Genomic DNA, 22,606 nt, shown 5'->3' on the forward strand with positions numbered 1-22,606 from the left:
TAAAATTCTCAAAGGGAGTTTTAATAAATCATTTTCCCTAAAATTTTCATTGGTCATACTAAAGATTGGCCATCTATCTTTCATTTTCCTAAATTTTGTCCCACCCATCACTTACCTTCTGTGTTGAACTGTACCAGATATTCTGGCTGTTTTCATGGCATAATAGAACAAAAATAGAAATAAATATTTTGTCTGTTCATTGCTTATGTGTACAAGAGTCCTATAAGGTTCAATAAGGGTTTCTCATTTTATGAATAAGGGGAAATACTTACACAGTAGAATTTTTTCTTATTTGACCTAAGCAAAAACAATAGATTTAAATTCATGTCTGTCTCCATTTAAAAGCCAATTTATGCTGGTTTGATTTAGACAATACAGTAAATTTTTTGTTTGTATACTGGTTTCAGATTTGGAGAATTACCAGGGAAAATTCTATATAGCATATGTACTTTATTCTTATCCATTTCAAAAATGCAAGAAAAGAGAAGTAAGTTAGGGAATAAAATTTGGACAAGAAAGCAGTATAGTAAAGAGTACTGAAATAAAATATCTAAAGAAAAGACAGAGAGAGAAAGAGGGAGAGAGAGAAAGTGAGAAAGAGACAGGGAGAGAGAAGAGAGAGAGAGAGAGAGAGAGAGAGGCAAAAGCAGTGGGAAAGATTAATAATATTCACATTTCAAAGCAGATGTGAGAGTTTTATTAAATAATGAGTCCTATTCATTTGTTTTCTATCTCATCACCTGTATTTTATCATCAGCCTCCTAAACAACATGTTCTCAGGAAACCAAACAGGTATCATGGAATTTCTCCTCTTGGGACTCTCAGAGGATCCAGACTTGCAGTCCATTCTCTTTGGATTGTTCCTGTCCATGTATCTGGTCACAGTGCTTGGGAATCTGCTCATCATCCTGGCTATCACCTCTGACTCTCACCTTCATACCCCCATGTACTTCTTTCTCTCCAATCTCTCATCCACTGACATCTGTTTCAGCACCAGTACAGTCCCCAAGATGCTGGTGAACATGAAGAGGCAGAGCAAAACCATCACTTATACGGGCTGTCTCACCCAGGTCTGCTTTGTCCTCATATTTGCTGGATTGGAAAATTTTCTCCTTGCAGCAATGGCTTATGATCGTTATGTGGCTATCTGCTTTCCCCTTAGTTATACAGTCATCATGAAACCCTGTCTGTGTATTTTATTAATTCTGTTCTCCTTGTTCATTAGCATTGGGGATGCCTTGCTGCATAGTCTGATGATGTTACAGCTGTCCTTCTGCACAGATTTTGAAATCCCCCACTTCTTCTGTGAACTTGACCAGGTCATAAAGCTTGCCTGTTCTGATACCCTCATCAATAATATCCTGGTATATACAGTGACTAGCTTATTGGGTGGTGTTCCTCTCCTTGGAATTATTTTCTCTTACATTAAAATTGTCTCCTGTATTCTGAGAATGCCATCAGCAGGGGGAAAGTATAAAGTTTTTTCCACCTGTGGATCTCATCTCTTTGTTGTTTCCTTGTTCTATGGGACAGTTTTTGGTGTATACATTAGTTCTGCAGTTGCTGAATCATCCAGGATTACTGCAGTGGCTTCATTAATGTATACTGTAGTTCCCCCAATGATGAACCCATTTATCTACAGCTTGAGGAACAGGGACATGAAAGACGCCTTGAAGAAACTAATCAGAAGATGTTCTCTTTGACTGTGTCATGTCTTTGGACTTGGCCTTTTAGAATGCCTCACGTTAGAAGTGAGCCAAATGGTGATATCTTCCACCACCAATTTCTTTTGGTACAAGGAATAAATATCATAATAACTGAGAATGTTTCTACTCGGGATTGGGAACTGACTTTTTTCTGTACTGGCATTGGGATTCTTGAAAATTCATGTAATGTTTCTTAGCTATTTGGATGTGGGTTTCTACAAGACCATGGACAATGATAGTGTGGATGGTCTAATAATAATCTTATGAGTGTCCCTGATGAGTGTGTTACAGCTGTTGAAAAGACACTTAGTACATTTCTGGCAAAAAGCAAATACTCAATATAATTTTTTATTATCATACTCCATGACTAGATCTTTATTTTAGATCTGTATAGCTTTTGCTTTCATACATTTATTTGTACATGTGCATTAGAATTTAATTTTATTGATTTTAATTTAAATTAATTTCAACATTTTTGGTAGAACTCCTAATGTGATATAAGTAATTTTGTTGTTTTTTAAATCATAATTTTTATTATATTTTTCCTTCTTCATTCCTCATCATTGAATATTTGCTGAAGGTGACTTTAATTTTCCCTTCTAGCTTGTGTTTTTAAGACTTCACTGTTTATTCATCTCACATGAATTCAACAAAATGAAATGTTTGAATAAATTTAATTCAATTTCTGTGATCTTAGAAAGACTAGGTCATCATTTGAAAGTGTTGGGTGTAAAGATGTAAAGAAGGAAAAGGAAAGTCATATTTAAAGTATCATTGAGAGTCAGTGGTTCCTACGAAAATCAAGTGATTGCTCAGGAAGACATCTGTTCTTGATGGCCTTGGGATCCATTGTATTCAGCACCACCTCTTCAGAACAGGTCTGAGACAAGCAAGATGGAAATCTTCCTACAATTCAAGCTATTTGGGAATCAGATATAGGGGAACAGAGAAACACAAGACATAGCTAAAGACAAATTAAACAAAAATAGCTAGAATGCAGATCAAGTGATAAAGTGCTTGTCTTGCAAGTGCAAGGCAAAGATTTTAAACACCAGTACTTTCCGTCAAGTAAGAGTTGAATCTTAACATATGACCCTTGTGTATTGTTTGCTTAACATTCTGTTTTTGAGATTTAATACTGTTATGGTGTGTCAGGAGTACATTTTTTCCTGTGGATTTTGAAAGATAATATAACATTGAAAACAAATTTAATGAAGCAGTTCTTCAATTTAGTTTCATTTTTATATTTAAGAGGCACACAATGAAATTATTAGTATACTCAAGTAAATTTACAAATTCATTTCACACAATTTTTAAAATTATTTAGTTAAATACAGTAGACCCATTGGTGGTAGTTTCTCTTATCATGATTTTAGCTCTGTAGTGAAATATAATTTGAAAATATTAAATAGAAATTTTTGGAAATATTCTTAGGTAATTTGTTGTGTATTATGTTTTCAAATTCATGCCACCTGATGTGTCTTTCCTAGACCTCTGTTTGATCTGTAAAAATGAAAACCTCATTCATTTATAAATGACTGGAAATAAGAGACTGTCTGCTGTGTTCTTTCAAAACCCTCCTTTACTTTTTAAAATGTTTTTATTAGTATATGATAGTTAAAGGGGGGGATTAAATTGTGACATATCCATATACACATATTGTACACTGGTTTGCCTCAATCTCTACATCATTATCCTTCATTTCCTTCTCCCATTCATAAAATAACTTTGACAAGTTTCAATGTTCCATATTCATACATGTATATAAAGCATCTCAATCATATTAACCACTTTAACCTCTTCATTTAACCTGTTCCTGCTACTATTACCCTCCCCTTAAGATATCCTGCTTTAAATTCCTGTCCTTCATTGTTTAAGTGTTTGTTCATTGTTCACTGGGGTTTTGACTTGGAATCTTCTCTATAAATTTATTGTACTTTTAACAGTCTAAGCCCCTCTATTATTTTCTTCATCATTTCCACTACTCTGTATTGCTCCACAGTTTTCACTGCATTTCATTGTGTCTTTTTCTACACAGATGTGATTGCACTTTAATATTATCCACTATCTATCAAACTTTGCTTCTTTTCATCTTCATTTAGTCTCCCCCAACACTCCCACTTTTGGAAACATGTTCTGTATGTATATGCATAAATATATATGCAATTAATATGTTTTAAGTTGAACACTGCTCAGAGTAGATACTGTGAAATCTAATGTAAATATATGATAATGCTTATATTAGTATTTGGATCTCTCTTCCACATATGAGAGAAAACATGTGCTCCTAGCCTTTCGGAACTTGGTTTACTTCACTTTCGATGATGTTTCCCATCTCCATCCATTTACCTGTGAATGACAAAATTTCATTTTTCCTTGTGGTTGAAAAATATTCCATTATATATGTATATATACATATATCTGTCACATTTTCTTAATGCAGTCATCATCAAATCCCTACTTTATGATGTGCAGTATACTAAAGTGCAATGAAATACCAGAATTTATCCCTCCTATCTATTTGTAACTTTGATCTTGCCTTGTCTCTTCCTTTTGCCTGCCTTTTCCAGATTCAAGTAACCACTATTTCATATTGTATTAACTTTTTTTGTGGTACTGGAATTTGACCTCTGGGCCTTGAAATTTTCTATCACTTGATCCATGCCCCTAGCTCTTTTTGGTTTGGTTATTTTTAAGATAGGGTCTTCAATTTATGCACAGTTCAGGCTGTACTGCAATCATCCTATTTAATCTTCCTGAATAGTTTGGATGATGGGTATGTGTCACCACAGCAGGCTTTTATTGAATATGATCTGCTTTTTGCACAGGTTTCTCTCCTGGGGATGCTCTGAGAACCCACTGGGAGCTACCCAAGCTCCATTTGTGATGCAGCCTGTAATACAGGCTTGAGACACCACACCCATCCTAAAGTTTACATTTATATAATTATCACAACATCAAATCAAGTCATATTTCAAATTGAGTTTAGGTTTTTCCTGTTATTTTTAAAGCATTATCAGTATTTAACAAATTATTTCCTTATGTACTATATCTCTCTAATTTTGTTACCTACATTTAACCAGAGTATGTGGAAAATTACAGATATGAACAATTCATATGTTTTAAGTTGAACACTGTTCACAGAAGATATGGTGAAATGTAATTACATCTTTATCTGTGCTTAAAATCTGACTCTGTATTGGGTCCAGTTGTGTAACATTTCACAAATTATTTCAATCTCAATGCTCCAGTTCATTGGTCTCCATAGAAAGAGGGCAAGAGTTAACGAACTTTTATGGATATGTCTGAGAAGAAGAAAATTTAAAGAAGTTTAATCAGAAAGGGCTAGCAAGGGACAGATCATATGCAGAGACTAGATTCAGTCTACTCCTGAGGTTAGGGCAATGTGGGTTCTATATAACAGGAAAACCCACTTTGAGGTAAATGTACTGAATGTTCATCCTTGATTAAGTAGTTACTGAGATGTTTCCTGAAAAACATTTTCCTTACAAGGCCATGTTAAAATCCCCTCTACCTATTTTCTGTATTTACAAAATTCTCCTACTCAAATTATCTAAATAGCTTGACATGATTTTGTGATAATATTACTTCCTTATTAAACATGCTCTCATTTCTCAAAGGAAAAAACCAATTCTATTTACTGAGAAAATACTGAGTATTATTGTACTCATATTTGAAGGATCATAAGATATTTGAATGTTCATAAGTGGTTACTATGAAAAATTATAAAATAACCTAGATAATTTGCAGAAAATAGAGAAATTCTAGACACATGTAATCCATGAAGATTGATTCATGAAGAAATAGAAAATAGAACATACTAATAACACTCTAGAAAAGTAAATCAATAAGGAAATGTCTCTCATTGAAGAAAATCCAGGACATACTTGATTTGTCAGAGTTTTAGAAACCATTAAGAAATAGCAATTCTTCACAAATTCCTCCAAAGTCTGAAGAGGATAGGAAGTACTTTCATAAACCTTTTATGAGAGTACAGTATTTCTCTCACCAAACACAAAAACACCCAACACAATACTCACCAAACACAAAAACACCCAACACAATAAAACAAAACTACATGCCAATGTTCTTAGAACACATAGATGTGAAATCTCTTAACAAATATTAGCAAACCAAGTTCAGTAAAATTTTGGGTGAATTTCACACATTGACAAGCTGTGTTTTATACCTTCCATGCAAGGAATTTTCAGCATATATTGATTGATTGATTGATTCAAATATCAAATGACCAAGAAAATGAAATGCAAAAATATTCATTCTGGATTTTAGACCAGTGGTTCTCTTAACTGGTCTTATATCAGAATGAGTTGGATACTTATAACAGCACAGAGGGCTGGCTGCACAAAGTGTCAGTTTCATAAAATTGGACATAGATCAACATAGTGAACTATGAAGACATTCCATAATGTAGTGCTGTTATTCATGAGACAACTATATATGAAAACCAGGAGCTCATAAAATTGTCAATCTTGTGGCATGCCTAGAGGAGAACTAATAAATTTTTATGAACTTACCTAGTTTTTTGGTGCTCTACAGAGAGAACTAAAATTTCCAAGCCCATGAAACAAAATAGCATCTTCAGCAAAAGCTAGAGTTTCCAAGACCTCTTAAATAACCTATTCCATTTCTTTGTCTCATTTATTGAATATTTATCCTTTTACTTAATTTTTCTAATATGAGTATTATTATAAATTCTAATACATATACATTACAATAAAATGCTATCAACATAGCACTATGACTTATGGAATTTTATTACTGGGCACATTTCTCAGCACTTTACTAATATTAACTGATTTTACCCTTTTAAAAGCTTTAAGAGTCAGGTACCTCCATGGCCCCCATTTCAGCCCAGATTTCATTTTAGGATAAAGGGAAAGTGACTTAGGTATGGACACATAGACGCACTGACACATCAAACCTTGATGTTATGGCATGGTGGTTCAGGAATTTGAAGTCAAGAGACTGAGATTCAGAGATGAGTATTTACCCCCACATGATGTGAACTCTAAGTCAGCAGCATTAGGAATTTAGATAGGTCAGTGTTGTTTTAGTTCATGCTTCTGAAAATCAACAAGGATTCCTTCATTTTCAGTGACTCCAATTACAAAATGATTATGTAGCAAGAGACTGATACGAACCAGGACACACACTTGGGACCTGAGAATATAGTTCTGAAATGTGCACTTATAGTGACTATTATTTTGGTGGAATATTAATTGTACACACTTACTTATAGATAAAACACTAATCTGTAAGGATATGTTGCACATCTCCTTTACCCAAAGAGTAAATGAGAAAAATCATGAAAATTACAGTCTGTAGATAAAACTGAAAAAAGTAAAAATTTTTATTGGTATGTCCTAAGCTGATTCCTAGGATGAGAAAATTCAATATCATAAGTTTCCAGCCATCCTGGAAAGATTTAGGTAGAGGAAAGATAACGGAGACTGAAAAATGGCATTGAGCAAAGCACACTTGAATACTTCAAGACCTGTCATAGTTGAAGTAGAGTAAATATTTAATGAATACTCATAGCTTATAAAGGAACTCACATGTGCTGAGTGTGATTTCCTTATTATGTAAAATTATTAAGATAATTGAGTAAGGAATTGAGACATTAATTTGAGGACTTTATTGTTGCCTTTCCCAATTTAGTCTTGGATAATCTGTCATCACAAATTTGTGATCTTTTACTGTCTACCTGTTTCTGCCATTGTGGATCTCAAGGGCCATTCACTTATGTACATATCTTCCTTTCTTATTAAATTCTAGTTCCTTTTCCCTAGTTATCTTTATAGTCAAAATCATCCTTACAAACAGTATCAGGTATAGTGATATTATGTTTATATATTGTATGATACATGTATATGTTGCAAAGAAAGTAATAATATACACATTGTAGCATAAACAATGCAGAAGTGAGTGCTGATGGATCAGGTAAAGTGGAATCTGATTTTATGTACTACAACGTGAAATTTCTAATATATTATGTGCAATAATAATGGACTAGACATTGGAATGTTATTTCACTCCTTTTTCAGAATTTTGCTACCGATTTTCATTCAAAACAGTAGCATATGTTATATACAAACACATATTAACACAGATCACAGTTCTTAGATTGAAATTGTGTTTCTGGGTTAATAATATTGATGCAGAGAATTGAAAAACCTTCAAAAAGACAATAATCTGTGGCCTGTGGTAGCATTGTGATTATAAGTAAAAATATTTTAGTGCTCATTTGTTGCCACAACAAATTTTGTTTAATCTGGCACATATGCTGCAATAATGAATACAAGTGAAATTAGTGCAGGAAAAATACAACAATTCTATTGTTTAGAAAAGAAAATCCATACAGATATTATCCTATAAATCAAAAATGTTTATTTCTGAACTGGCATTACAGTGGATGGTTGGTCTGCTTACTCAACTGTTTTATAAAATTGAAATGAATTTGGTTTTCTGTCTCAAGTTAAATGTTAAAAGAATTTTCTGGTTTTTTTCTCTGTAAATTACAAAAAGAATAGTGTAAAACTTTTACTGAGGCAAGGAGGGGTTTCAATATCAGGACCTATTGAACAAAGACCAAAGAAAATATTCACCAATTAAACAATGTGAAACCTACATACTTGAGGGCATATAGTAAGCACCAAAAAGTAAATAAAAAAGTCAAGTCACTCTGGAAGACTAAATTAGGAATATATTCATATTTCAAAGACAACTATTCCATTAACAAAATAAAACCTATTTGGGGCTAAGGAGGAAATTTAATGCTTATCTAGCACACACAACACACACAGACACAAAAGGAACTATGAATTAATTTTTAACACATAAGCCTCTCAATGGAAATATCAAAAATAAATATTCCAAAAAATGGAAAAACAGATGGTACATGATAAGGAAAAAGGATTCTCAATTTCATAGTAGTAGAAATGTGAATTAATGAATGCTATTCTACACCAATGACATGTTAGAGTAAATGAAGGTATTTGAGGGATGATGTGGAACACCAGCAGTATTTAGTGGGAAAGTAAATTAGCTTATTAATTTAGGAAAAGTCTTTAGAAGTTCTAAATCATGGCAAGCTACACTGTTGCAACCAACAATTCCTCCCAGAACATAAAATTAATTTGTATTATCTTCAAAAGTCACATAAGAGTTTATTCAAAAAGCTTAATTCAAAATATAATATAGATATAATATAATATAGATACCAAAATTCCATCAACATCAGAAATGCCTCTTATTCTAAATGTCCCCAGGTACAAAATACAAACATGAGCTATTGATAAGAAAGGAATAAAAACACGAGTGATTCTTAAGTACAGTGATGAGACTAGCTGGGTGCCAGTAGCTCACGCCTATAATCCTAGCTACTCAGGAGGCAGATATCAGGAGGATCACAATTCAAAGCCAGCCTGGCCAAATAGTTCATGAGAGCCTATATCAAAAGAACCTTCACAAAAATAGAGCTGGTAGAGTGGATCAAAGTGAAGGCCCTAAGTTCAAGTCCTAGTATCACAAGAACTGATGAGACTAACAAGAAGTCATGGAATCATTAATTAAGTTAGAATGAGAGCATAGGACAAATGGAGAGTGCTTGCCTGGCAAGTACAAGGCCCCACTCCACCAAAAAAATTTTAACACAGTTAAATTATAGCATATTTATGAAATACATTGTATAGGAATTTCCTCAGTAGGGATTGAATGCATTACTACCCTGTGAAAATGACAATTTTAAAGGAAAATGACCAAGAACTGATACTGCAATACCGGTTATATAAATCCAAAATCTATCTCTTTACTCAAAGTCTCCTTTTATCTCAATGTCCTCTACCATTTTGTGTGTCTTCTACCATTTTGTGTGTCTTATAGGAAAACAGTTGAAAATATTTAGGGCCCATAAAGATAATTCAGGAAAATTTCCTTCTCTTCAGTTCCCCTTTCCTCAATCATGTTACATTAGCCAATCTAAGTCACTGAGAAAGAATCTGGATATATTTTGAGGACCATGATTCAATCCACTGAAACCTAGGATTTACCATATGTTATATTCCAGTAATCCCATGAATTGGGAGGCTGAGGGAGAAGATTCACAAATATGAGACCATCTTTGGTTACATAGCAAGTTCCAGATCAGCTTGAGAAATAGATTAAGATTTAGTCACAGAACAAGAGACAGATAGAAAGAGAGGGAGAGAGAGGAGAGTAGAGGAGAGGAGAGGAAAGACAGAAGAGACAAAAGAAGGAAGGAAGAAGTATAGCAGGAAGAAGAAAAGGATGAAGAAGAAAGGAGGAATGTAGTAATGTGGATGTAAGGAAAAGCTAACTATAAATACATTCAGGGAAGGACACTAATTTTCTTTCTCTGGAATCAAGATTGGGTATCAAGCTAGACAGGTGTATTTCCTAAAATGATGCATCCTAGGATGAGGCCACCTGTGGTGGACTAAAAGATGCTCACCTGTAGGTTCTGGCATAGTCCTTCCCTCTGATGTCCTTGGTAAGTACCAATGAATTTAAGAGTTGATTTCCTTATTAATACTTAGGGAATATTTATTGATCAGCTACCAGCAACAGTCAGATATCTCAAACCTCTGATGTCATCTGATCATGACTGAATATGATGAATGTTATGATTCCCTCAGAAGGATGTTTTTAACAAGTAATAGATCACAGGCTATAAATTCCCACTCTTCTTTCTCAGTAGTTACTATTCTTGGATGAGATTCTGAAGGTCCTAACAACATGATCAGGTAAAAGGTATTCTCTAGGTAGGATGACATCTTATTTTAAATACTGTCCCTGCTCTGGTTGCTTTCTCCAACTTATGTTCTTTTGTGAGTGTTCCAAAAATTTGTTAAGAAATTGATCCCTCACACTTCTCTAGATCCTGCATAAAGGAAATAAATTAAGAGGATGGAAATAATATATGATATAGTACAGAACTAAATAAGAAAATGTCAGATCCCAAACTAAAATGAACCTGGAAAATACATTATCCTGTCATTCTAAAAGAACATAATGGCAGAAGTGTCTGATATTCTGGCTCATTTCGCACTTACTCTAGAAACCCAAGCCCATAACAAGTGATACATCTTACAAGAGAAGTTGTCATACTGATGAATTTCCTCAGGGCTTCCTTCGTTTCCTGGTTTCTCAGGCTGTAATAAAGGGGTTCATCATTTGGGGGACCACAGTATACATCACTGCAGCCACTGCAGACTTCCAGGATGAGTCAGTAACTGCAGAGCTAATGTAAACACCAAAACCTGTCCCATAAAACAAAGACACAACAGACAAGTGAGATACACAGGTGGAAAAGGCTTTATACTTTCCTACTGATGATGGCATTCTCAGAACAGAGGAAACAACGTTTATATAAGAGAAAATTTTTCCAGCAAGAGGGACACCACGAAATACACAAGCTGTAACAAGTATCAGGAGGTTATTAATCAGAGGATCAGAACATGAGAGCTTAATGAGCTGAGCAAGTTCACAGAAGAACTGGGGTGTTTTTGGTTCTGTGCAGAAGGACAGCCTCAAAACCATCAGACTGTGCAGCAGGGCATCTGCAATGCTAATGAACAGAGAGACCAGAACTAGCATGACACAGAGACAGGGGTTCATGATGATTGTATACCTCAGAGGGTGACAAATGGTCACATAGGGATCATAGGCCATCACTGCAAGGATACAATGTTCCATGCCAACAAAAACTGAAACAAAGCAGACCTGGCTGATGCAGCATATGTAAGAGATGTTCTGATCCTTCTTTTGAATGTTCATCAGCATCTTTGGGATTGTACATGTGGTGAAACAAATATCATTACCAGACAGGTTGGTGAGAAAGAAATACATAGGTGTGTGGAGGTGGGAGTAATAGCTGATGGTCAGGATAATTATTGGGTTTCCCAAGATGGTGACCAGGAACATGGACAAGAAGATGCTGAAGATGAGAGGCTGTAGTTCTGGATCATCACTCAATCCCAGGAGAAGAAACTCTGAAATACCAGTTTGATTTTTTGCTTCCACGTTGCTGAAAAATCTGGTGGAAAATTTGAGTAAAACAATAACAAAATGTATGCATCCACCAGAATCATCACTTGGGAACCTGTAAGACAAACATCCCTGCAGATACATTTATCTTTATACTGTTATTCTCCAGAACTTTAAAGAAGTGAAATTTTTTGTTCGCTTACCCAGACTCTGATCCAGAGTTATGGCTGTCCTAGTACTAAATACTCTATGAAAAATGCTCACCAATAATATAGAAAAATGGAGGCATATTTCATCCTTTTTCCTAATTGTAATCATGTTTGAGAATGGCCAAATTTCTACTCTTAAAAATGGGCCTTCATTGTGAAACACACTGAAATCTTCTGAATAATAAGAGTTAGGTAAGAGTGGGTAAGGGAGAGTAACAAAAGGAATTAATCTGAATAAAGTATAAAACACAATGCTGAAACCCCTTTGAATATACTTAAAAAAATGAAGGACAGGAATGTAAAACATGTCCTGTTGGGAGGTGAGTACACGTGAGAGGGAGATAGTGAATAGTCAGAGTGAACGCAAATAAATATTGTCAATGTACTTTGTATTCTTGTATGAAAATTGAACAATAAAATCTTTTGAAGTAGGGTGGAGAAAGATGAGAACGAGTGATGGTGGGTGGGGGTGAATGTAATGAAGGTACACTGAATGGATATATGGAAAAGTGGCAATGAAACAACCCTGCATATGTAATACATGCTAATAAAAATGCTTAACAATGGGGCTTCTTCTTGGATAGAGTATGAGATGAGCAGCATGCGTCTGGGTCAGCATTGGGGAAACACACAGGGGACATGTCAAGAGAAAGAGGGTGACGGATAGTTGACAAAAGAAGCAGGGGATGTCATTTCTCATCACATTTTTCTCTGCTTTATTCCTTACTCTCCTCACTGATTCTCAGGATAAAATTCTAAAGCATACCTTTCTCCTTTCTACAACATTTACAAAGGGACATTGTGTTACCTGGTATACTTCAAGGCAAATGATGTTCACCATGTCTTCTGGATATTGAAGATGGAAGATCTGTGTTCAGGAAGGGCAGGAAGACTGAATGATTTAATAGTCTCATGCTCAAAAGTATTATTACTTGGAGGAGGCTCAGGTATTGTTTCATGACTGGAGCAGAGCTTTTGTGTGAGAATATGTGCCAACTCCTATGGTCTCTACCTCTCTGGGGACTCAATATCCCAGCTCCTCATTAGGACAGCTATTTTACTACAAATTTGATCCCAGTATAGTGTGTATCCTAAAGACTATCCTTAAAGAAGGGAGTAATACAGTACGGATAATTTCCTGACCCCTGAGAACAGACTTGCATCATTCTCTTCTCTCCATTGTGTCTGCTCATTTCCATTTCATGGAACTTGAATTCACAACACACAACTCATTAATGAATCCCAGTGTTCACTTTATGTTATTAACAAAGGAAACTCTGGATGATTGATATCAGGAAGACTGATTTCCACTTTAGATGATAACACATGTGTAATATATATAGGTATACTAATGTGATTATAAATATCAACTGAGTATGGTAAAAAGGCAAATACTCAGCAGTGTTGTTTTCTTCACTATCACTGAGGTATACTAAACCTTAATTTTTAATACAATTTGCATGGAAGATTCTTAACTAGTTTTGTAATCAGTTTTATGGATACAAAAATATAGACAGGGCCATGAAACCTGGTTAAAGTTTCATAAACATCTTTTTCAATATTGTTGGCATAATTTCAATAGACTCCATCAAAGAGAGTGTGAGGTGAAATTGTGCTTCAACACTTTTAGGTTATACTGCACAGTTATTTTTATTTATTTTTGAATTAGCATGCATTAAAAACATGAAAGGATTTCATTGTGACAATTCCATATATGCAAAGGCTTCTACATTTTTAATTAAGCTGCCAATTCAATTACAAAGCACTAAATGGCAGTAATATGCAGTGTGTCCCGCTATGCTGATCAATTGGTCAGATTTCAACCATTATTCCATTGTGTAATGCCCCCATGCTGATGTTCATTTTAAGACTGTTTATATGTAAGGATAGCTTATGTGTTTATCAGCATATTTTTTGTCATATAGACTCATTATATATGAATTTATAATTTTTTTAATTTAGGTAAATTAGCTTTGTGATCTTGTGTTGATTATACATCTCAAAACATTACTGAATTTGCCACTTGTAAAATTAGTTTCATGGAATATTTAAAATTTTCTCTATATAGAATCAGATTGTTTGCAAACAGGAATAATTTTGTTTCCTCCCTTCATGTTCAGTTGTCTTTTAGTTATTATTATTTAATGATTGCCCTGGCTAATACTTCCTGTAGTGTATTGAATAAGAGTGGGAAGAATATATGTGTTAAACAGGTTTCTGTTATGGTAAAAATTGTCTGTTATAACCAGATAATAAAAAGTTATTATTTGGCTCACTGTTTAGAGGGCTTTAGTCTATAATTTGTTGGCCTTGTTGCATTTGGTCCAGAATGAGGCAGTGCATCCTGGTTGAAGCACATTAACATCTGCTTATCTCATGTCTCTGATGTGAGAGGAAGAAGAATTTGTTAGAATCCCAATATTTTCATAATGGTCATTCCCCTAATGACTAAAAGAATTCCAAGGAGTCTCCAAATCTTAAAGGCTGTGTACACATCAATAGTTTCTAGGGATGGAGACCTAGATGGAGAACTCCAAGATTTGGGCCTTGAAGGAGCACTTATGTAAACCACTGCAGTGGGCACTCTTGTCTTATTTGAAAAGTGAAGAGAGAATGATTTCAGCTTTTTGATGTTCCATATAATAGCTATGTGTTTGTCATGAATACATATTATGTTGAAGTAGTATCCTTTTGTATGTAAGTTGCTTACACTTTTATCATGAAGGTGTGTTGAATTTTACCAAATGCTTATTTTCATTTACTAAGAGTTATCCTTTCTGTTGATGGGGAATCCTTCATTCATGGACCATCCATGCATGCTAGGGAAAATCCCCCCTAGATCATTGAAAATTATCTTTTTGATGTGCTGTTTTGTTCTTCTTGGTAGTATTTTTGATAATTTATATTTATGATCATAAGTGATATTGACCAATAGTTTTCTCTTTTCGGTGAGTCCTTGTCTGGTTTTCATATAAAGGTAATTACCTTTATATAAAAGCATTACCATTATATTGTTGAGTTAATTCTGTCTTGTAGAATTAACTTAGAAGGACTTCCTCCCTTTAAATTCTCCATAATAATTTAAGAAAAATTTGTTATTCTTTGAAACTTTGATGCAATTTATCAGGGAATTCAGTATTGAATATTCTTTTGGAGAGTATTATCACTGATTCAAACTCAATATTTACTACTAGTTTTAGAAATTTTCAATGTACTCATGATTCCATTTTGGTAAGTTATGTATATTCAGAAAATTGTTAATTTCTTCTAGATTTCCAATTTAGATTTTGCATAAAGTTTTCCAATTTAGATTTTGCATAAAGTTGGTCAGAATATCCTCTACTGATTCTTTTCCTTCCTGTGGCATCAGTTTTAATGCCCCACTTTACATATTTAATTTTATTTATTTGGGTTTTTATTTTCCCCTTAGAGCAACTAAAGTACTGTTGATTTTGTTTGCCATTTCAAAAAAATGCACTCTCATTGATTTCTATTGGGTCTTTAAATCACAATTCCATTTATTTATGCCCTAAAGTTTGCTTTTTCTTTGCTTCAATTAATTTTGGTTTGGTATTCTTTTTCTTAACCCTTGAGATACATTGTTTGGTTGATTACTTGATATCTTTTCTATTTTTATATTGCTCTAAAATTATCTCTTGCTACTGCTGTATCACTTAAGTATACACTTAAGTAAGTATTAAGTATTGTGTTTTCATTTCATTTATTTCAATAAATTATTTCCTACATTTTTATTAGCATCATTGATTTTTCAGAGGCATTTATTGTGACAATTCTGAATAGCCTCACATTGTACATTTGCTTGATCACCCTCTCCATCTCACCCCACCACTCCTTCCCTGTCCCACTTAAAGCAATTGCAAGAGGTTTCATCACTCTACTTTTTATATGTAAATGAAGTCCTTCAATTATGTTCCTTCACTTTTACCTCCTCCTTTCTACTCCCCACTCCCATAGTTACCTCTCCCATTGTACCTATTGTACACTCCTGGCTTTCATTATCAATTTAAAAGTCAACATGTGAAGGACTTTCCTAATGTACCCAGGTGTGACTATGCTTTATTTTGGTCAGTTTCAATGCCCTCTCTTACTCTCCCTTACCCTTTCCTTCCACTTCCCATTATTCAAAAGCTTTGAGTAAATATTGTATGTCCTCTACTTGTGCAAATGCGAAATATTTCAACATTATTGAGTTTCTATCATTCTGTTTTTCCCTTCCCTCCTCCCATGAGATCCTTATTGTAGTTCCACTTTTGCCAACGTGTTCTACCTGTAGATGTGTATGTGATCATGTTTGTTTTTGTATATGTTTACTTTTTGCTCTATCTTCAACACAGGGAAAACATGCAGCCTTGGTCTTTATGAACCTAGCTTATTTCAGTTAACATGATGTCTTCCAATGCCATCCATTTACCTTCAAACCACATAACTTAATTTTTACTTATGGCTGACTATAATTTCATATATCTATATATCACAGCTTATTAATCCATTCATGAGTTGTGGGGAATCTGGGATGTTTCCATAGCTTGGATGCTGTGAACAGCACTGCTATGAACATTGGTATGCTAGTGTCTCTATTGTAGTCTGACTCACACTCCTTCAGATACATGCCCAAAAATGGTATCACTCGATCATATGGCAGGTCTATAATTTTTACAGGAATCTCCATAGTGCTTTCCATAATGATTGTATTAACTTACATTCCCATCAAGAGTGTATAATGGCTCTTGTTTTGCCTCATCCTCACCAACATTTGTGGTTGTTTTGTTCTTGAAGATAGTCATTCTAACTGGGGTGAAGTGAAATCTTAGCACAGTTTTTATTTGCAATTCTTTAATGGCCATTGAAGTTGAACATTTCTTCATGGAGTTGTTGGTCATTTGTACCTTGTCCACTGAAAATTCCCTATGCAATTCATATACCCATTTCTTTATAGGGTTGTTGATTCTTTGGGGATTGAGTTTTTTAAGTTCCCTGTAGATTCTGGAAGAAATAATTTATTGAAATAAATAAAATTAAAACACAACATGCCAAACTGGATGCAATTTTAGCATAATTGATTTTAGTCTCTGACTGGATGAATAGCTGGCAAAGATTTTCTACCATTCTTTGGAGAGTCACTTAGTTTAATGAGTGTTTCTTTTGGTGTGCAGAATCTTTTTAGTTTGATGCAGTACCATTTGTTCCTTCTTTCTGTTAGATACTGGGCCGATATATTTCTATTTAGGAAGATGTTGCCCATGCCTATATGTTCCAGAGTGTTTCTTACTACTTCCTGTAGTTGTTTCAAAGTTGCAAGCCTTATACTAAGGTTTTGGATCAACTCTGAGTTAATACAAGAACTGGGTGAAAGGCAAGGCTTTACTTTCAATTTTCTACATGTAGATGTTCAGTTTTCTGAGCCACATTTGTTAAAGAGGCTGTCATTTCTCCATCACATATTTTTTGTAAAAAATCAATTAGCTTCAAAAGCATGAATTTACGTCTGAGTCTTCTATTCTGTTCCAGTGATCTGAATATCTATTTTTTTTACAATACCATTCTGTATTTTTATTGCTCTGGCTCTGTATAGTTTAAAGTTAGGTATTGTGATACTTCTAGAATTGGACTTTTGCTCAGAATTGCTTTGCTATTGCGCTTTCATATCAATTTTAGTATTTATTTTTCTATTTCTGTGAAGAAGGTCTTTGAAATTTTGATAGAGAATGTGTTGAACTGGTAGATTGCTTTTGATAGTATAGACATATTCACAATACTGATTTTTCTGTTCCATGAGCATGGGAGATCTTTCCATCTTCTGATATTGTCTTTGATTTCTCACTTCAGTGATTTATACATTATATTAAAAAGTTCTTTGACATCATTCCTTAAATTTTTCTTAGGATTTTATTTTTTGAGGCAATTGCAAATGGGATTGATTCTCTAAATTCTTTGTCAATGTGTTCGTTTTTGCTATGTAGGAAAACAAATGATTTCTGTGTGTTAATTTTGAATCCTCCTACTTTGCCAAAAGTGTTTATAATTTCTAAGAGTAATTTGGTGACTTTTTAAGATTTTTTAGGTATAAGATCATATTGGCTGCAAGTAGGGATAGTTTGACTTCTTCCTTCCCTGTTTGAATTCTTTTTATTTCTTTCTCCTTTCTTACTGCTCTGGTTAGGAATTCCAAAATTATATTATATAGGAATGGGGAAAGTGGGTATCCCTGTTTCTTTCCTGACTTTAGTGGAATAGTTTTCCATTTATTATAATGTTGTCTATTGGTTTGACATAGATAGCCTTTACTATATTGAGGACCATCTTTCTATTCTTAGTTTCTTCAGTGCTCTTATCAGGAAAGGGCTGAATTTTGAAAAGATTTTCTACGTGTATTGAAATGAGTATGTGATTTTTGTCTTTGGTTCTGTTTATATGCTGAACTACATTTATAGATTTGTGTATGTGGAACCATCCTTGCATCCATAAGATGAACCCCTGTTGATCATGGTGTACAATCTTTCTGATGCATTGTTGAATTTGTTTTGCCAGGACTTTGTTGAGAATTTTTGTGTGTATGTTCATTAAACCCATTAGTCTGTAATTTTCTGTTTTTTGCATCTTTGTTGGGTTTTGGAATGAGTGTAATTCTGCCTTGAGAGAATGAATTTGGTAGTGTGCCTTCACTTTCTATTTCTTGGAAAAGACTGAGAAATCAGGTAGAATTAGCTGTGAATCAGTCAGGTCCTTGTCTCTTCTTTGTTGGGACACTTTATGCTGCTTCAGTATCATTGCTTGTTATAGACCTATTTCAGTGTTTAATTTCTTCTTGGTTCAAATTTGGTAGTTAAATGCATCTAGAAACTCATTCATTTCTTCTAGATTTTCCAGTTTACTTGAATACAAGTTTTGAGTTCTTTTTCCTCTGCTGTGTAGTCATAGTAGCTAAGGGTTTTCCAATATTATTAGTCTTTTTGAAGAACCAATTCTTTGTTTTATTTATCTTTTGTATAGTTTTTTTAGAGTCAATATCATTTATCAAGACCCTGATTTTATTATTTCACTCTGTATGCTAGGTTTTGGTTTTTTTTTTCTTGTTTTTCTTAAAGCTTAAAGTGCATCAATAGGTTTTTTATTTGAGATGTTTCCATTTTTTTAAATGTAGACACTCATAATTATAAACTTTCCCCTTACCACAGTCTTTGCTGTATCCCACATGTTCTGGTAGGTAGTATTTTCATTTTCATTAGATTTTAGGAACATTTTGAATTTTTCTCTTATTTCTTTGATGACCCACTGGTCACTCAGCAGTGTGTTGTTCAGCCTCTATGTGTTTTAGTATATTCTGGTGTTTCTTTTGTTGTTGATTTCTGGTTTTATTTTTTTGTGAACTGACATGATATTTAGGTGTATGTCAATATCTTAAATTTGTTAAGAACTGCCTTTTTTCCTAAAATATGATCTGTATGATCTATTTTGGAGAAAGTTCCATGAGCTGCTGAAAAAAATGTGTATTGATTAATGATTGGATGAAATACTGAGTAGACCAATCTAGGTTGACAGTTATCTTCTTTCAGGGGCTGAAATATGACTTTCATGTCCCTCTCGTGTTAGAGTTTATGTTGAGAATTCTGCTGTTATTCTAATGGATTGCCCTTTATATGTGACTTGTCTTTTCTCTTTTGCAGCTTTTGGTATTCTTTCTTTGTTCTGTATACAGACTGTTTGATTATGATATGCATGGGGGTGTTTCTTTTCTGTTCCTTACAATTTGATGATCTGTAAGCCTCCTCAATTTGGATTTTGCTCCCTTTCTCAAAGTTGGGGAAGTTTTCAGCGATTATGTTACTACATAAGTTACCGATTCCTTCACTTTGCACCTCCACCTCTTTTCCTTTTTCTATACCCATGGTTCATAGATTTGGTCTCTTTATTGTTTCCCATATGACTTACAAGTTCCATTCAAAATTTCTTACCATTTTTTCATGTTCTCTGACTAGTTGATCTAATTGCTCTACTTTGTCTTCTGTTCCTGATACTCTGTTTTTCAACTTGCTCCACTCTTTTAGCCAAGATTTGGATTGAAGTTTTTATTTGGAATATTAATCTTCATATTCCAGGACCATGTTGGTCCTGGAAGGCTAATGGTAGTAAAGAATGTGGTGGGAGGGAGACAAGGGAGAAGCTCTACTGGATAATATGAGGTGCAAAGTTTATGTATCATAAATGGGTGACAGCTGGATTATCAGAAATGCTTGATTAAGTAGCAGACTAGGATGTGTAGAAGAGATTCAGTAGATTTGAAATGGATTTGAAAGGAGGTAAGCAATAGGGAAAAGAACTGAAAAAAATATATATGCAAAAAACTACAAAAATAATCTGGGAATCTATCAAACCAGTAAAAATATTGGTAGTAAAAGAGGATTGTGGGTGGGTAGACTGTAGGATCAGAAATTGATAGTTAGGAAGAGGTTCTGGTTGTTTTTAGGTGGAATGTATGATTTTGAGAAGGTGATAAACCTGGAGAGACATGGTTTATGGTTGAAGACTGAAAGGCAGGATATAGGGCCCTTCTGTGATGACAACTGAGTGGGGAAGGGTGGGAGGTGGGAATAAAGAGACAATTGGGAGGAGAATGTGAAACTGCTGTTGAAGTATACATTAATAAAAGAATACAGATAAAGGAATACCAAATCTACATAACATTCTTAACAGCAACAAACACAAAATTTTCATTAAAAAAATTGAAAATTTTGCAGTGATCTTATGAACATTTGACCTCCCCCCTGTCTGTTTTCTGTTTGAATCTTTCAGCCTACTAGATGGTATTCTAATGGATACCTTTCTCTGTATCTGGAATGTTGTCTGGTAGTTGGGAGGAGGGGGTGGTTGGAGATCTACTCAGGATATCTAGAGTTTGTACTGTCAACTTGCCAGACTCACATCATTGACTGTTGCAGCTTTCCCCTCTTCAGGCTCCCTTGTACTTATAGTCTATAGTTATGTTCAGAGACAGATGTCCTCACTGACAGAAGGCTCAGATACCAGGATCTTTTCCTTTGGTGTGTTTTTTCACTGGCAATGACATTATGTTCTCCCATGAAATGATTTTTCATGTTTTCTGTTGCTTCTCTCTTTGTAGGTTCAAAAAGAGCTCTTCCACTAGCTGAGTATTGGACCTGTGTGTGTCCTCCACGTCTCCCAGTCTCCTCCTTCTTCAGAATTTTAGGGTTCTGATATTCAGGAAATATCAGCAATCTGCCATCCTTCTAACTTCCTCTCAATAAATCTTTAAATTACCCTTTGATTTCTATAATGACCAATTGTTCCTTAAATAGCACATTTTAAAATCTCCATGAATTTTAGTATCTAAGGTTTTGTTGATAATTGCTAGCATTATTCAAATTTCATCAGAGAACGTACAGAATATGGTAATTTTATTAATATATTGGCATTTATTATGTGGCCTAATTGATAATCTATTCTACAGAATGTTCTATGATCTGAAGAAAAAATATATACTCTGAGAGGAGGGTATTGAAGTCTCCTGCTATTGTATCATGGTCTTATCTCTCAGTTTACATCTAATAGTATTTATCTGATAAAATTGGATGCTCTGGCATTAGGTGTATACATATTTACAATTATTATCTTTTCTTTTTTTCATGGTCTTAAAATATTTTGTATTTCTTTTCGTTTTTAGTCGTTTGTTATCTGCTTCTTTCATACTATGTTGTTATTGAATTAATTCCTTCATCAATATGTAGTGTCATTCTTTGCCTTATTTTATGTCATTTGCTTTTAAATCTATTATGTCTCATATAATAATAGCTTTTCTTCTTCACTTTTGATCAATGTATGTATATATGGAATCAATTATTCCATCCTCTCACTTTTGAATACTTGAATGAGAATCTTGTCTGCAGTATATCATCAGGTCCACTAAGCCAAATTTTATCGTTTTATGAATGAATTAAAACATTCTTATTCCCACTATTGCAGCTATGTAAAGTCTCAGTCCTCTCATTTTGTTAATTTTTTTCTGCTTTGAGTATTGCTTATTCTATTATTCTGCTATTATCCATCCATCTTTGTGGGTTGCTGGTTTATTATACAGGTAGCATTGATTATATTGTATTTCTCTTTTATGTGTCTACTTTACTGGGGGGTATCCTTTCAAGTATTTTAATGATGGAAGGGTTCTCTATTATGCCTCTGATTGTAGGATTCCCTTAAAAATCTTTTATGAAGCCAGTTTGGTCCTGATGAAATCTGTCAATTTCTTTGAAGTCTTTACCCTGTATTTTTGATGCATACATTTGCTCAACATAATATTCTAGTTTGGGCATTTATTTTCTTTCAGAACTAGGAATATGCCATTCCACTCCATGGGGTTCTGTAAAGATTCATCTGAGAAACCTGCTCTCAATATAATGGTCATCCCCTTAAATGTGACTTCTTGTTTCTTCTTTCAGTTTTAATAGTTTATTCATTGTCTGGTAATTTTGACCAGTTGACTATATCTTACTATGTGAAGGTAGGTTCATTTCTGGTCATGACTATTAAACATTCTATAAGGTTCCTTACCTAAATGTTTATGTTTTCCACATAATCAAGGAGGTTCACAGCTATTGTTTCATTTAATAT

At 34.1% G+C, this 22,606-nt stretch overlaps 2 protein-coding genes across 2 annotated transcripts; one reads left to right on the top strand and one right to left on the bottom strand.

Annotated features, from left to right (window-relative positions):
* Positions 1–770: 770 nt before the first annotated feature.
* On the top strand, positions 771–1,703 carry LOC109677551 (olfactory receptor 7G2-like). The gene has a single exon (XM_020153470.2). The coding sequence runs from the start codon at positions 771–773 to the stop codon at positions 1,701–1,703; it is 933 nt and encodes a 310-aa protein (XP_020009059.2).
* A 9,210-nt stretch (positions 1,704–10,913) lies between these two features.
* Positions 10,914–11,690, bottom strand: LOC109677552 (olfactory receptor 7G2-like). Its single transcript, XM_020153471.2, has one exon. The coding sequence runs from the start codon at positions 11,688–11,690 to the stop codon at positions 10,914–10,916; it is 777 nt and encodes a 258-aa protein (XP_020009060.2).
* Between the last annotated feature and the right edge of the window lie 10,916 nt (positions 11,691–22,606).

The sequence above is a fragment of the Castor canadensis genome, chromosome 14, assembly GCF_047511655.1.
Source record: "Castor canadensis chromosome 14, mCasCan1.hap1v2, whole genome shotgun sequence".
Classification (NCBI taxonomy): domain Eukaryota; kingdom Metazoa; phylum Chordata; class Mammalia; order Rodentia; family Castoridae; genus Castor; species Castor canadensis.